The 15,173-nt window shown below is 41.8% G+C and overlaps 1 protein-coding gene across 4 annotated transcripts in view; it reads left to right on the top strand.

Annotated features, from left to right (window-relative positions):
* Positions 1–14,944, top strand: part of si:ch211-26b3.4 (connector enhancer of kinase suppressor of ras 2) — a 66,074-nt gene extending 51,130 nt beyond the window's left edge. Inside the window, exons 16-25 of one of the 4 annotated variants that reach the window (XR_010096569.1) lie at positions 1,276–1,324; positions 1,641–1,813; positions 3,745–3,818; positions 3,955–4,026; positions 6,113–6,183; positions 6,289–6,389; positions 6,925–7,678; positions 10,127–10,389; positions 12,015–13,311; positions 13,480–14,944. Coding sequence is in view for 3 of the 4 variants with exons in the window: in XM_063499078.1 (XP_063355148.1) it covers positions 1,276–1,324; positions 1,641–1,813; positions 3,745–3,818; positions 3,955–4,026; positions 6,113–6,183; positions 6,289–6,389; positions 6,925–7,678; positions 10,127–10,389; positions 12,015–12,224 (1,767 nt within the window). In the remaining variant the exon portion in view is untranslated. Of the gene's footprint in view, positions 1–1,275; positions 1,325–1,640; positions 1,814–3,744; positions 3,819–3,954; positions 4,027–6,112; positions 6,184–6,288; positions 6,390–6,924; positions 7,679–10,126; positions 10,390–12,014 lie in introns of all 4 variants that reach the window. The other 3 variants (XM_063499097.1, XM_063499090.1, XM_063499078.1) reach the window with 3 other exon arrangements.
* Positions 14,945–15,173: the final 229 nt, after the last annotated feature.

Raw genomic sequence — 15,173 nt, 5'->3', positions numbered from 1 at the left:
ATATGCTTCTCAGCATTGATGGTGCCTTGCTCAATGTTCAAGCTGCCAATTCCATAAGCACTTACCCCATACCACCAGAGATGCAGGCTTTTGAACTGAACGCTGATACCAAGCCGGATGGTCCCGTCTCTTCAGCTCAGAGAACACAGCATCATGTTCACAAACAGTTTCTTCCTATACAGACTTTTAACTTTGTTTGTAGACACTGATTTTTGGAAGTCCATACAGGGATATGTACAGTGTATTGAGGAATGCTACATTGGAGAGACCAAACAGCAACTTCACAAACAAATGGCACAACATAGAAGAGCCACCTCCACGGGACAAGACTCAGCGGTCCATCTGCATCTAAAGGACAAAGGTCACTCTTTCGAGGATGCCAATGTTCACATTTTGGACAGAGAGGACAGATTGTTTGAAAGAGGAGTGAAAGAAGCCATTTATGTCCACTGTGAGCGACCATCTTTGAACAGAGGCGGTGGTTTACGACACCAACTGTCTGCCATCTATAATCCAGTTCTGAGATCCCTTCCCAGACGCCTTAACGCCCACTCACATCCTGGGCCATCTGACCTCAGGATATCACATGATAGGGTGGGGTTAGGTTTCACAATGAGCTCACCCAAAACCTTGGCTGCTTGTGACCTACACCCGTTTTCACACCTTGGCTCGTGTGATTAGGTAGAGGATCATTAGGGCGTCCATTGTCCCTCTGGGGGGGGACACTCCCACAGGGCTTAAATGTGGGACTCTCCACCATTTGACCCTAGAACTGAAGAAGCTTCTTGGATGAGAGGTGAAATGTCTTTAAGCGACTTAAAGAAGTCCAGACGTTTTTCTTTCCAAGCTCCTTAGACTTTTCATTAGATAGTAAAATAGCTCAATTTAAACATTTGATATGTTTCCTATGCTCTGTGGTGATTAAAACATACGTTTATGAGACTTGCAAATCACTCCAATCCGTTTTTACATTTTATACAAGATCCCAACTTTTTTGGAGTTAGACTTGTATTTTATTAAATTACTAAAAGTCTAAAAGAAGAGCAGTCCTGACCTCTTTGGCACATAGGTTATTACTGATTGTAGGTCACTTCCTGCTCTCTGGTAGGTTTAGCCTTGTGCCCTGTGCCTGTAATCCTCTTTGGAGTGTGCCTGATGAAATTTTAAAAAAATCAGCTAAACATTGCAGTGTGAGCTAGCCGCTTAGCTGTGTGGTACATCCATTATACAACCACAGACTTTCTCTCTAATATCTTTCTTTTCTCCCCCATCTAGTCTTTCCATTACACCTCCCTAAGAACGAAAACCAAAAAGAGAAGTAAAGGTAGGTACTTTTCTCTTTTATTTTCCAGTGTAGGATCTTCACAGTAACACACTGCAGTGCTGCATGTATGGGAGCATTTGGGGCCCCCGTGATTTACCCTGAAAATGTGTCTAAACTCCAGACATGATCACTCATCACTGTGAGATAATGACAGGGATTAAAATTCTCCCAGAGATAAAGAATAGACTCCTAACGTTTGGATTTCATTTGTTAGCATGAGCAACTTCAACTACTGATTACATGTTAGCACACACAGAGTACTTATTTTCACTGTCAGACCTTCAGGATTCTCGGTCTTTCTTCTCACCCTCGCTAGGTTCCCTCACTAGTGCCAGTCGAAGGAGAATCTCCTGTAAGGATCTCGGCCACGGTGACTGTGAAGGCTGGCTATGGAAAAAGAAGGACGCTAAAGGCTACTTCACCCAAAAATGGAGGAAGTACTGGTTTATCCTCAAAGAGTCTTGTCTCTACTGGTACACCAACCAAAACGTAAGGCATCACATTAAAAAACACAGCAACATTGATGTGCTTATTGTTGCCAGAACTAATGAACACCAGCTAGTTGTCACAGTTTCAACACAAAACTTCACCAGTCCACATATGAAGTGTAATACAGTGTCTAATACAGATACATTATTATATTTCAAATGACTATAATGGCTCTCTTTCAAATTAGAGACCAAATTAGATTTTTGAATAAAAAACAAAAACACCATATGAGGCATTATTAATAGCATATAGCAATGAGTGCTACAGGATATTAATGTTAATGATTTTCTCTTCAATTTTGAGGCTTTTTTTTCTTATTTATGAGGTTCTGTTTGTGCCCAAATCAGGTTCACATCTCCACTGTCTGTTTCAGACAAACATTTGACAAAACATCATCTTACTTCCTTTCATTTGGCTGCGTTGTGTAGTTTTGGCTATAGAACCAGCCAAAGTAATAATGAGGATACGAGTAAAAAACAAGAAGCCAGGTGACACATAAAGACAACATGCAGAACCAGAAGTACACCGACACAAAGATGATTTGTCGGGTGATTTGTGAGGTGACAGATGTCGACGGTCTGCCTGTCCGTGCTGGAGTACAATTCAGAGTTGACGTGAACCTTTTCATTTGACACAGAAAGTGTGCATGTGAACATCATTTTAATACAAATGGAACCCCATACTGTTCCTGTAATGAAATCTTCTCATAAAATCAAGAAAAAAAGGCTAATATCATTTCTACATCTCTGTCGGCGTGTCTTATAATTGGACTGCAACCAGGAAATGCATAATTTAGTCAATTAAAATAAAATAATACTTTTTTCAATTGAAAAATTTCATTACAAAAAAAATGTAAACAAAAATTAATTTAATGTTTTACAGCAAAGTACTGAAAAAATTTCTCGCTGATTTTGGTCCGTATTGACATGACAGCAACACACGTGAACGATATCTGGTGAATGTGGAGGCCATTTGATAGTCACGTTTAAGAAACCAGTTTAAGATCCTTCGGTTGATCTCATTATCCATCAGAAGATGGCGACATTGTGGTTATAAAGGGATGGACATGAACAATACCCGGGTAGGCTGTGGTGTACAATGCTCTCTTGGTACGAAGGGACCCAAAGTGTACCAAGAAATCCTCCTCTACACCACTACCAGCAGATGAGACGAGGCAGGATCCATGCTTTCATGTTGTTTATGCCAAATTCTGACACTGTTATCTGTAGCAGCAGAAATCGAGACTCAGGAGACCAGGCAAATTTTTCCCAATCATCTGTTGTCCAATTTTGATTAGCCTGTGTGAATTGCACACAGGCTAACAGGAGTGGTGCCTGGTCTGGTCTTCTGCTGCTTACTGTTGCCTTCTTATCAGCTCGAAGTAGTCTGGCTAGTCTCCTCTCCACCTTTGACATGTTTTCTCTTTTTCAGACCTTTGTCCTTAAACCCTAAAGTCAGCTGTAAGGGGAAAATCCCTGTAGATTAGCGGTTTTGCACCAACGACCATGCCATGGTCAAAGTCACCTAAATCAGTTTAAATGAGTCACTTAAATGAACTTCAGCAGGCTGTCTTGACCATGCCTACATGCCTAAATGAACAGAGTTGCTGCAATGTGGTTGTGTACCTAATAAATTGACCAGTTAGTGTATATGTGAAATATTTTGAAACCAAAATCTCATCGAGACGAAATTAACAGTGGATGAGTTTGTTTATGCAGAAGATTTTATCTCCATGTTCTTGCTATGATAGTCATAGCTTGTCTTTTTAATGTTAAGTGGGAAAAGGACTTTATCCCAGCCAATGTAAACAACATATGTTGTTTTCATATGCTTGACTAGAGTCTTAGTATCCCAAATAAAATTGGTATGCATGACATTTTGTTCTGTGTGTTGATGATGTACCACCACTCTCCATCTGTCTCTGCCTGCAGGATGAGAAGGCTGAGGGCTTCATCAGCCTCCCTGAGTTCAGAATAGACCGAGCCATAGAGTGCAGACGGAAATTGTGAGTGTCTCTCACATGTCGCCAAAAATTACTAATCAAGCACATGTGCGCTCACCCACACAACGTGAGCGCGCACAAACCCACTGCGCACACGCAAAAACACTAATCAGTCCTTCTTCTCCCTGACTGACTGCAGTGCCTTCAAAGCCTGTCATCCGAAAATCAAGAGCTTCTTCTTCGCCACAGATTGTCTTGAGGAAATGAACAGGTACTGTGAATATATACAAGTTTCTGAGCGTGTGTGGGGGGGTGTTTTGGGTTTGTTTCTTTAAATATGGACCAACGTCAGAGACAGGGGACGTCACGTGTCCTTTAATGAATATTTTAATGGAGTAAATCAAGTTTACACAGGGAACAACTCACCAACACAACTCTAAGCATGAATAAGGCATGAACTTGAACTTGTTAAATGCTCTTGTATGTGTGTGTGTGTGTGTGTGTGTGTGTCGTGTGTGCTTGCAAGAGATAGATTGTAGAGATATATTTGCAGGAGTGCTATCTGATGAGCTCTAATTATCCACACCTCTCCTCAATGACATGGGGAGATAATTGGAAGAGAGTAATTAATCAGCTATATTTGACTTCCATACTTCATCTGGAGGGTTCCTGTGTGAAAGTGTTGTTTCACGCATTTTCTTGGGCATTATGTGTGAAAAGGTGGGTGTTGGCATTTTTCAGCACTTACAGCGAAGCTAAATTTAGATCCTGATTCTTCGTGGTGGTTCACAAAGTCCTAAAAGGTTTCTGTTTCCCTGGGGAATGCATCCATATATCCGTCTTAACGGCAAATCTAATTCATGGTTGCTGGATGAGAGGCCAGTCTATCACAGGCCTAACCCAGTGGCAGACAACCATTCATTCCAGTTTCCACACCTACTCGGGATTAAACACTGAAAACTAGTCAAGATAAAACCACATCAATAGAGACATTGTTCCTCAATAATATCTGAATGTTTTGTGAAACTAATTCCAAAGCTTTGAACATAGTGCATATCATAACAAATGGTTGGTGGCAAATGTGTTATTAAAAAGGGCTGAATAAAGCTTGGTGCTACATTTTTTTATCAAAGAAGAGGAAAATATTGGATTGTGAGGAACTATTTTTATATAAGGATTAATATGCGGTAGGTGTAAGTAATAGCTATATGAGCTATTAGCAGAAAAACAAAAAAAACAAAACAAAACACAAAAGCATAATTAACATGACTTCAACAACTGGTTAAAGAAGGCTTGTTTAAAATGTTTTAAAGTTTAGCATTTTTGCTGGTGATACCTTGTGTTTTGGTCTATTTTTGTTTTTAATTTAGATAGAAATCACCACATTTACATGAGCGCATTAAGCTATCAGCTAACGCTAGCAAGTCGGTTAGCATCTGCAGGCTGAATGGGTGCTTTGCTCCGACAGATACTTGCTAATTAGTGCTAACATACTGTACAACTGTGCTATAAATAACAAACTAGGATTTCATTGATACACACAAAAACAAAAACACATAAAACACTTTTTTTTTTTTAAAAAAAATAGAGATTGAACATGCTATTAGCACAGTTAACCATGTATAAAGCCATTATTTGTCAGAAAATTAAAAAGCACAGGTCCAGTTCAGTGACCTTGCTACACTGACACCTGGCAGCAAAAATATCAATAACTTTAAGGCATTTTTTCTGTAAATATTGAAAATAAAAGTGTATGGATATTTATTTACCTTTGAAGTATGCCTCAAGTGGCCACTCCAGTAACTGCAGGGGTTGCTGCTTTTTTTGTTCATGAGGTTTTTTTGTTTTTAATTTAAAAATGTAATGCGTGTGTCATTTCCTGTTGGAGGCCCTACTTACTGTAGTTTGCAAGAACAGGAAACCTGTCAAAGTCGGAGACTCTATTCTTAGTCACAACTTTATTATTAGGTGACTGTGGAGAGACACGGGACGAGGTGGGATCTGTTTGGAGACAGACAGGAGCGTGGAGGCAGACAGCATCGGAGACTCACTCTTCAGAGAGAATGGCTGTTTTTCTCTCTTGTCTTTCTCTATTTCTACCTCCATCTCATTAATTATCTCAAAGCCTTTCTCCTCTCTTTGGGGGGGATAGAGTCAGTTAGACAGACATCAGCTGTTAAGAGAAACAACTTAAATTATTTAGAGTGAAAGTTTTTTTTATTCATCACCTACCATTTACCAAGTATAACCCATCCTTCCTTCTCATCATCTTGTCTACACGTATTCTCTTCTATCCTTTGATGCCTTGCTTCACTCTGTTTTTGTTACTCACCTTTAAATTTCCTTGTTTCCTGTAGGTGGATGAACCGGCTGGGTCTAGCTGCTATTGGATACACACCAGATGATAAGGTGCCTCGCCCTGATGAAGGTGAGGTGGATGGGCTAGACAAGAAAGGATTCCCTCAAACTTTGTGTGTGTGTGTGTATAACTAGCACAATTTTGTATGTGCATGTGTATTTATCGTCACGTCAGACTATTGGAGTGAGAGCGATCAAGACGACGTCGATGGCTCGATGACGCTCAAACAGGAGGGACCCTCATCCCTCTGTGATACTTACCATCGCACACCATCGGTAAGCAACACACTGAACTACACTCCTTTGCAATGTTTCATTCTGATAGAATATTTGATTCTTAAAAGCCCCACAGTTTTCAGATCTGCGTAGACCAGAGCTCGGCATTAATAAAACATCAGAGTGTGAGCCTAACGGCTTCTGTAAGCAGCCAAGACCATCACTTCTCTGTGTTCTGCTGCCAGAACTTGTACTTAGTCTGACCTCTAGGTGGCGACATGCACATGCTCATTACATCACTGCTCTGATGTTACTCAGAGAATTAAAATCCAGTGGCACTGGTGTCATTAATATCTCAGCTGAGCCACACAATGCTCATGTCAGTCATTCTTGGATTACTCCTCAGCCATCTCATTGCTTTTTTATTCTCATCTTTTGCTCTCTTTCTGTCCTTCTCCTGTCCTCTCTCCACCCTTGCACACCTCCTCCTCCTCCTCGTCTTGCGGGTCACTGTTTCCTTGTATCTGTGCTCACCTTTCACTCTTCACCACTTTTATCTATCCCTGCTCACTTCTCTTACTCTTGATCCGTTCAGGCTAACCTCCTCCACAGTTATGACCAGTTGCCCCGCTCAGTGAGCTCCATGAGCCTCATGCGCTCCACTCCATCCCCACTCCCCCCACCGATGAGTGCCTCCACCTCCCCCATTCCTCCACAGATGGTCTCTTCCACCTCCCCTCTCCCTCCACAGGTTAATTCTTCTAGCCCCTTCCCGGAGCCTAAGCATGGTCGGCATTTCTCCAGCGAGTCCACACACTCCCACTCCTCTGCCGAGGACCAGCGTGGAGACGGCATGGGCATGGGCACTGGCACAGGCAGCACCAGTACCCACTCATCCGGCTGCCGCTCTTCCCATCGTGAACGACGCTCCTGGCAGGACCTCATTGAGACCCCTCTGACCAGCGCAGGGCTGCACTTCCTCCAGACAGCACCGGGGGAGAGTGAGTATGGCGGCTTAATGGGGAGCATGGCTGGAGAAATGGGGTTCTACGGAGGGCTGGGCAGACAGGGCATGTCCCCAGAGAGACGCAGGCAGGCCACGCTGCCCGTACGGAGACACCATGCCGCAGAGAGGGACAGAGAACGGGACGGGCCCTTCCCTCTGGAGCGGGGGCCGTACACACACAGCCACACACACAGGCGCTCCCACAAGCAGCGGAGCCAGAGTCTCCCCAGGAACAGGGACCCGATGCCAGGAAAGCTGCTGCACACCTCTGCTCACATGGAGGAGAGGAGTGAAGACGAGGAGGCAGAAGAGCAGGCTGCAGATATGCTTGAGGGTGAGGAGGGTAAGAAAGTTACAGGGTTAATATTTTCCTAGTGTTGTATGAGTTAGACAAAATGTTAATGTCATGTATTTAAGTTAAAGTAAAAAAAGCTCTTTATAATACAGCCCATGACTAAGACTAGAATTAAATGTAATTTCACAAAATGATGTAAAATTGATCAAGTTTACAGTGTTGTTTTGTATATAACTATTAATCTTAGTCCTGTGTTTGTTTTTATCCTCCCACCCATATTTACATAGGTCAAAATATGTAGTAAACGTCAGCTCAGTCATTAACAATAAGAATAACTTTATTGATCCCAGAGGGAAATTAATAAGTCTGGCTCAGATTAATTTAATGATTAGTATGCAATCACTGACTTTTCAGGCTTTAAAAAAGACCAGTTTTCTAACAGTGTTCAATACAGTCAGCTATGAAATGAATATAAGCTGTCATGTGATCATTGTCCGATACAAAAATGTAAAATAAATTCTATAAATATTATATAATAATATTTCTCTAATATTTCCATTTCTACTAAACAAACAAAAAATCTTTTAAACTTTAAAACTTAATTTAAACTTCTGCTTTGAATCTATGTAGAGCCCAGAACGTAGTCTGCCCATGATAGTGTATATACACCTATCATGGGCATGAATCTCATGGTTTTGGGCTTTAAATGATTTCTTTAAACTCTTCTTTTTCCAGGATCAAATGATTGTACAGCAACATCTTTAAAAAGTTTTAAAAAACAAGAACTGGGAACAAGATGAGTGTATTTTCTAATCAATAGAAAGTCAAAAATATACATGTAGGGTCAAATAAATATGTACACCCCTCACTAATATTTGGGTAAATGTCCCTCACTGAGTTGCAGATGTTTTGGGAGCCATCGACGAGCTTCTGGCATAATTCTGGATGGATAGTTGACCCCTCTCTTTGGCACTAGGTTCATTTAAATTGGTTGGTTTCCAGGCAAGGACTTGGCATTGAAGCATTCTCCACAAATTTTCAATAGTGTTGAGTTCGGGGAAGACCGTTTCAGACGCTAAATGTTAGTCTGATTTATCTATGTTCTTATGTTTAAAAGCCTCACCTTCAACATGCCTCATGTCATTGTTACCAAATAGTTAAATATTTGTTTCATCTAAACATAAAACTTACTTCAACTTCTGCATGCACGTACATTTCACGTTTTGGAGACGAAAATGTGAAATGGAAACGGTGGACCGGCGCGTCTTTCACATTTTGCTGTGATATCGAGTTGAAACACATTTATTGAGAGATTTAAATGAGTGTATGTATGTGCTTGAGCCTGTGTGGATCAGAGCAAATCCTAAATAAATTCAAACTCGTGCACGAGTTCTTGTTTTTTTTATAGTCATTAAAGATGTATGCTGTATAATAGTTCCACACTGGAAAATAAAACAGTACAAAGAAATCATTAAAAGCCCAAAATTACCATGGTATTCATGCCCATGATGAGTGTTTGTAAACTTGTGGCCCAAACTGTACACAAGCCTTCCACTCTGTTGTCAGCATTCATACCAGTGCGGCCTGTGGCGATGCCATGTGTAGTTAGATTTGTAGGAAGGTGCATGTTAGGTTATTTAAAAGGGTTTGCAGCGATGACATACAGATGCCTACAGCGAAGGTTTAACATGAATGCATAAATCCACTGTAACCAAACAAAAGGTTCACTCTCCAAAAAGGGTACAACTATAAGTTTTATTTGTATTAAGGAGGTAGAGCTGACAAAAGAGCTTCCATAATAGTGAAAAATTCCCAGTTTGATCCCAAAAGGAGACACAAATCCCTTTGGGGTTGCATCAGGAGGGCATCTGGTGTAAAAATCTGCTAAATCAGACACATGCAGCTACCAGCTGTTGTGACCCCTCGTGAATAAGGGAGCAGCTGAAAGTAATAGTTTTTCCTTAAGCTGTTTTTGCAGATGCACTGCAGTCTTGAAATTTTGCAGGAACTCCCTCATACGAATACCTTTTGCACCAATATGCGAATAACACAGCTAATATTCCAGTACATGCTAGCAGGTGGGTGTCACATGTGGTGTAATCTGCTCATTGTATCCAGGCAGCTCTTGCCTAAACCACTGAGTATTCCCAGTTTTATGAATGCATCTAAATAGACTCTTTCCTGCTGTGTGACACATGTGAAACTATTTATACTGCTCTTAGTATTACTTGTGCCAGTGATCAGAGTTAACTAATTCTCTTTACTTCACAGTTTATTTATTTCGTTATTTTGTAAAGACAAAACAGTGTCACATTAGTATAAAGGTATCCAAATCTAGACATGGGACAAAAACATTTCAGTTAACTTCTGAAAACCCCCCCAAAGAAAACAAGAATGTCTCTGAGGAGCGTGGGATGACATGCAACTTTTTGCTAGTTTTTTTTCTAACTGTCAGTTGTACATGATCGGTCTGACTTTCACTGCTCGTCTCGTTAGATCTGCGGGAGCTGAGAGTGGAGAGCAGAGAGAGGAGGGTGTCGGAGGGACGGGAGCGGCGCGTTTCAGAGTGCCGCGAGCCCGAGCCGCTGGATGGGCTAGAGCAGCTCTATCGGGCCCTGGAGCAAGCCAACGTGACAGCTTTAGGAGACCCTAGACCATGTAGCAGGCAGGAGCTTCGACGCTGTTTCATCCAGAGAGCCAGGGACCCCCTGCTCAACGACAGGCTGCACCGGGTCCGAGCCCTCCGTAGCACCTTGAAGGTATCATTAACAACTTCTGTCACAAACGCAACAAAGATTTGACATGTTTTAAAACTTTCTAATACCCGTAAACCCATAACTCCCTTAGTCACGTGTCCCCTTAGTGTGTCATTTCATGGAAATGTTGCTGAAAAACAAACAATAATTCCCCTCCTTACATCATAAGTATGCTGTACCTTTCCTGGCGTATTATGGAGTGGATTAATCTTGCCTTTTCACATCGTTATTTTTTAACGTCTTTATTTATTAATTGATGCACAACAACTTGATGGATTTTAAATAAAGATGGACCCAAAATAAGATGGCACCTGTTAAAAGTCTGCGAAGGTTCTCAGTCATCCAGGTCATCGTAGTCTAAGGAGCTTGGAAAGAAAAGCGTCTGGACTTCTTTAAGTTGCTTGAAGACGTTTCACCTCTCATCCGGGAAACTTCTTCAGTTCTAGGGTCAAATAGAGGAGAATCCCAGATTTAAGCCCTGTGGGAGTGTCCCCCAAAGAGGGACAATGGACCCCTACGGGACAAGACGCGGCTGTCCATCTGCATCTAAAGGACAAAGGTCACTCTTTCGAGGATGCCAATGTTCACATTTTGGACAGAGAAGACAGATGGTTTGAAAGAGGAGTGAAAGAAGCCATTTATGTCCACTGTGAGCGACCATCTTTGAACAGAGGTGGTGGTTTACGACACCAATTGTCTACCATCTATAATCCAGTTCTGAGATCCGTTCCCAGTCGCCTTAACACCCACTCACATCCTGGGCCATCTGACCTCAGGAAATCACATGATAGGGTGGGGCCAGGTTTCACAATGAGCTCACCCGAAACCTTGGCTGCTTGTGACCTACACCCGTTTTCACACCTTGGCTCATGTGATTAGGTAGAGGATCATTAGGGGGTCCATTGTCCCTCTTGGGGGGGACACTCCCACAGGGCTTAAATCTGGGACTTTCCACCATTTGACCCTAGAACTAAAGAAGCTTCTTGGATGAGAGGTGAAACGTCTTTAAGCGACTTAAAGAAGTCCAGACGCTTTTCTTTCCAAGCTCCTTAGACTTCCTGTTAAAAGGGAGTTTTTCCTTCCCACTGTCGCCAAAGTGCTTGCTCTTAGGGGGTCATATGATTGTTGGGGGTTCTCTCTATTATTGTAGGGTCTACCTTACAATATAAAGCACCTTGAGGCAACTGTGGTTGTGATTTGGTGCTATGTAAATAAAACTGAATTGAATTGAATTGAAAAATAAAGATATAAAAAAGCAAGATTTCCCCCCTTCATAATATGGCCCACACTCTGAAAAGTACAGCGTACTTACGATGCAAGATGGGGAAATAATGTTTTTCTGTAAAATTACCATAGAATTACATATTTACACTATACTTAAAATTACAGTGTAAGTACAATTTTCTTGGCTGACATGTTACCCCCTTATTCTAGTGTCCGTATTTACAGATAAATATACAGCAATTACATTATAGTTTCAACTGAAATACATTGAATTTCCATTTAATTACAGGGGAACTACATCCTTTATCACAGGGTGTATTATAAGTGTTACCAGGTTGTTGTTGTTTTTTTTTACACAAAAAAACAACGTGAGGATTTAATGTGGTAACGCTTTTCTCCTACAGGCCAAAGAGTCGGAGCTAGCAGTGATCTGTTCCCTCCTGGAGGACCCTGGCCTGTGCTCCCAAACCTTCAGAGAATGGAAGCAGTGGCACAGCGAGCTCTACTCAGACATCTGCCAGCTCAGCCCCGGCACCAACGGCCAGGATGACCTCTCCCCGCTGGCCGCACCTCTCATGACCCACACGCACTCCTTCATCGAGACCCACGTGTGAGAAAGAGACGAGAAGCGAAGGCTGAACTGACACGCAAACACACACACGCACGCAGTAACACGGAGCTTTACATTAGCTAACCCTCTGTCCTGGTCATGACTCTGAGCATGCACTCACACACACACATTGTAAGATGTGTAAATATCATAGAGGGAACAGTCTGAGACCTGCGTGTATGAACTTTTGATAATCCCGAGGACCCCACAGGGTGCCAATTGCATGCCTGAACAGAAAGCATTAATCTTCCTTTGTCTATGGATCTCAGCATAAACGCCACACGCTTGTCAAGCAAAACGGGGGGAAAAAACAGACTTTTTAACACAATTTCTTTTATATTCTCTAGGTTTTGCTTTTTCTTTTTTTCTGCTTTATTTTAGGGGTAAGGGGGAGCTATGTAGCAGCAATACAGAGGAAAACCCTTTTCACCACAGCACTGTACTTTTGTACTGATGAACTTTGCACCCAGAGCCACCAGTTCTCCCCCTTTCTCTCTGTGTTTTTTTTCCTCTTGCGTATCTTTTTGAGTTACAGGGACCTCACTGTTATTTCAGGCTGATCTCACGGGACAGTGCGGGAAAAGTAAAGTGTGAGACTGTGAGAGGTAGCCAGCAATGTCGGTTTATCAGCGAGGACCCCTTTGCGCTGGCCGGATTCATGTGCTGAAGGAGGCTCCTCTGAACGAGTGCAGTTCTGTTGGCATCTTCTCTTCCTCTCGTTTCTCTCCATCACCTTCTCTTTTCTTAGCGACTTCTTTCTCTAGTCCTCAAAGACTTGTGTATATGTGTATACTGCTGTGTATACTGATGTAAATGTTTGCGTTCCACTACCACTGTGATAGGCTTCTAGAGGTAGCGGAGGGAAGACAGAGAGTATGTATTTGTGCGGGTGCAAAACAAGTTTATTATTATTACTTTTTTTTGGTTTCTTTCGTAGTTTTTTTTCCTTAAACCGTGAATGCAAGAGCTTAGAGAGTTCTTTTTCAGTCACTCACTACAACGAATGCACTTTCTATATCTCTATATCTCATCGGCTGCATCACAGGGTCTACGTGTCATCGGCCTCATTACCATTGCTGTTCAAATATCAGGTAAAAGCATTTGCCGTCTCATTTTCTAAAGATTTGTGTACAGTCTACAAATATATTTAAACATAGAAGACTATATAAAATCTATTTACGTTTTGTGTCATAGATATAATGTAAAGTATGATGTATTCTATGCCAAGGTTCTGCAGTGTCCCCCTCTTCACTCTGTAGATGCAGGGTGTTTAGCAGTCGAACAAATAGGAGGCGACCGACAGCCGTCGCTGATGGTCTTTACTGGTTTACATCACGGCTGACCATTCTCTGGGTGGTGCGTTGCATGAGACAAAGGCCTGGGACTGATTTGAATGGACAGGGTAAAATACTGTGGATCATTTGTGTTCCTTTTTTTTGTTCCTTCTCACAATTGCAAGGTAATTAGACTCGTAGCGCATGATAGATGCAAAAGTACCGTCGAAGGATGACATTTTCTTTATGTGCTCGTAGCTTTCAAGTCTTTGTTTTTCATTCTGCAGTGTTTAAAGACACGTACTGTACCATGAGAGTTAAGGGAGGTTTTTCCTCCTCCTTTAGCATTCAAGCAGCAGGTTATAATTTGATGTTTGGCTCACATAGAAGACCGACCTGCATCCTAAAGAAGCTTCTGACACCTCACTCCAAGTGACATCACTGCAGTTGCTTCCAAAGTGAAAGCTAATTTGACATTCCCTCTAAGCATATGGTTGATACTGGGCAGTCATAACCTCTGCACTAAACGGTCTGTAATGTCTGTGAAACCGGGATGAATCATTTCATCCGCAATATCAGGCCAAGGACTCAACGGTGCCCCCCAGTGTCGAGGACTCCGAGAGACACGTGTAGCACCTGCTGCATCCAGCACTGTCTGTACTTAGTCTTCATATTTTACTGTTGTTCTTCTTCATGAGTTTTCATCATGTCACACTGTAGTGAAATATCAAACATGCCCCAGAGATATAGCTCATGTTATTTGCCTGTTTTTTGTTTGTTTGGATTGTTTTGCTAGTTTGTTTTTTAATGATTAATTTGAGAGTAACACAAAGAAACTCAATGATGCAAGCACTTTCCCTGTGCCTCCCAATCCTCTCTTTGGCAACGAAAGGACTGACTATTTCCACACACAGGCACGCACACACACACACAGACACACAAGCGCAGCTGTAGAAGAGTTACAATACAGTTTTAGTCTGCAGACCTCTCTCTGTTTGTCATCTGTAGTGTTGGTCTTCTTTCTCCAACCGCTGCTCTGACATACTGTAGATTAAAGGAGTTCTGAGAGTTTTCATTTGTAGGCACCGACTGTGTTATTCCTCCCGAATCTTTTTGTGTGTGTAAACCTGCAGAAACAGGCCGAAAAGGGAGATTCCACTGTGTGTTCTTTCAGGGGTGTACACCTCATGATACATTGCACAGGTGTGTAAGATGTAAGTTGCACTGCGACATTAAAAAAAAGGAACATATTGCTCTTTTTCAAGGATAATATTAGCTTACTGTTATTCTGTACATTGAAATGACTAAAGATGATATTAAAAAAGAAAGAAAATTACATTTATTCTTCCTAAAGTAGCCTTTTTTGGTTTCATATATATGAATATATATTACAGAAAATACAGATTGTAAACCTAAGTTGTTAAACTTTGACTTCAATAAACTGAATCCTCTGCACTATGGCCGGTTAATGTGTGCCTTTCCTCTGATTTATTGGAAGAGTTTTGCCGTGTCGTCTAATTAATAACAGTTTTGAGTTAAGGGCAGGAAGCCCTGTAGCATGCTGTGCACCCCGCACCATCCATCTATCCATCATATCTTTTTCAATTTATAATGTGGTGGACAAAAGCTTTGTTTCCAGGCTGTCACTTGGCTGACACACTGACAGCCCTTCACTCTCA

Source organism: Pelmatolapia mariae, linkage group LG2 (assembly GCF_036321145.2).
Source record: "Pelmatolapia mariae isolate MD_Pm_ZW linkage group LG2, Pm_UMD_F_2, whole genome shotgun sequence".
In the NCBI taxonomy this organism is placed as follows: Eukaryota; Metazoa; Chordata; class Actinopteri; order Cichliformes; family Cichlidae; genus Pelmatolapia; species Pelmatolapia mariae.
Note: the sequence above shows the minus strand (reverse complement) of the source record. Positions and strands in the feature narration are given on the sequence as shown.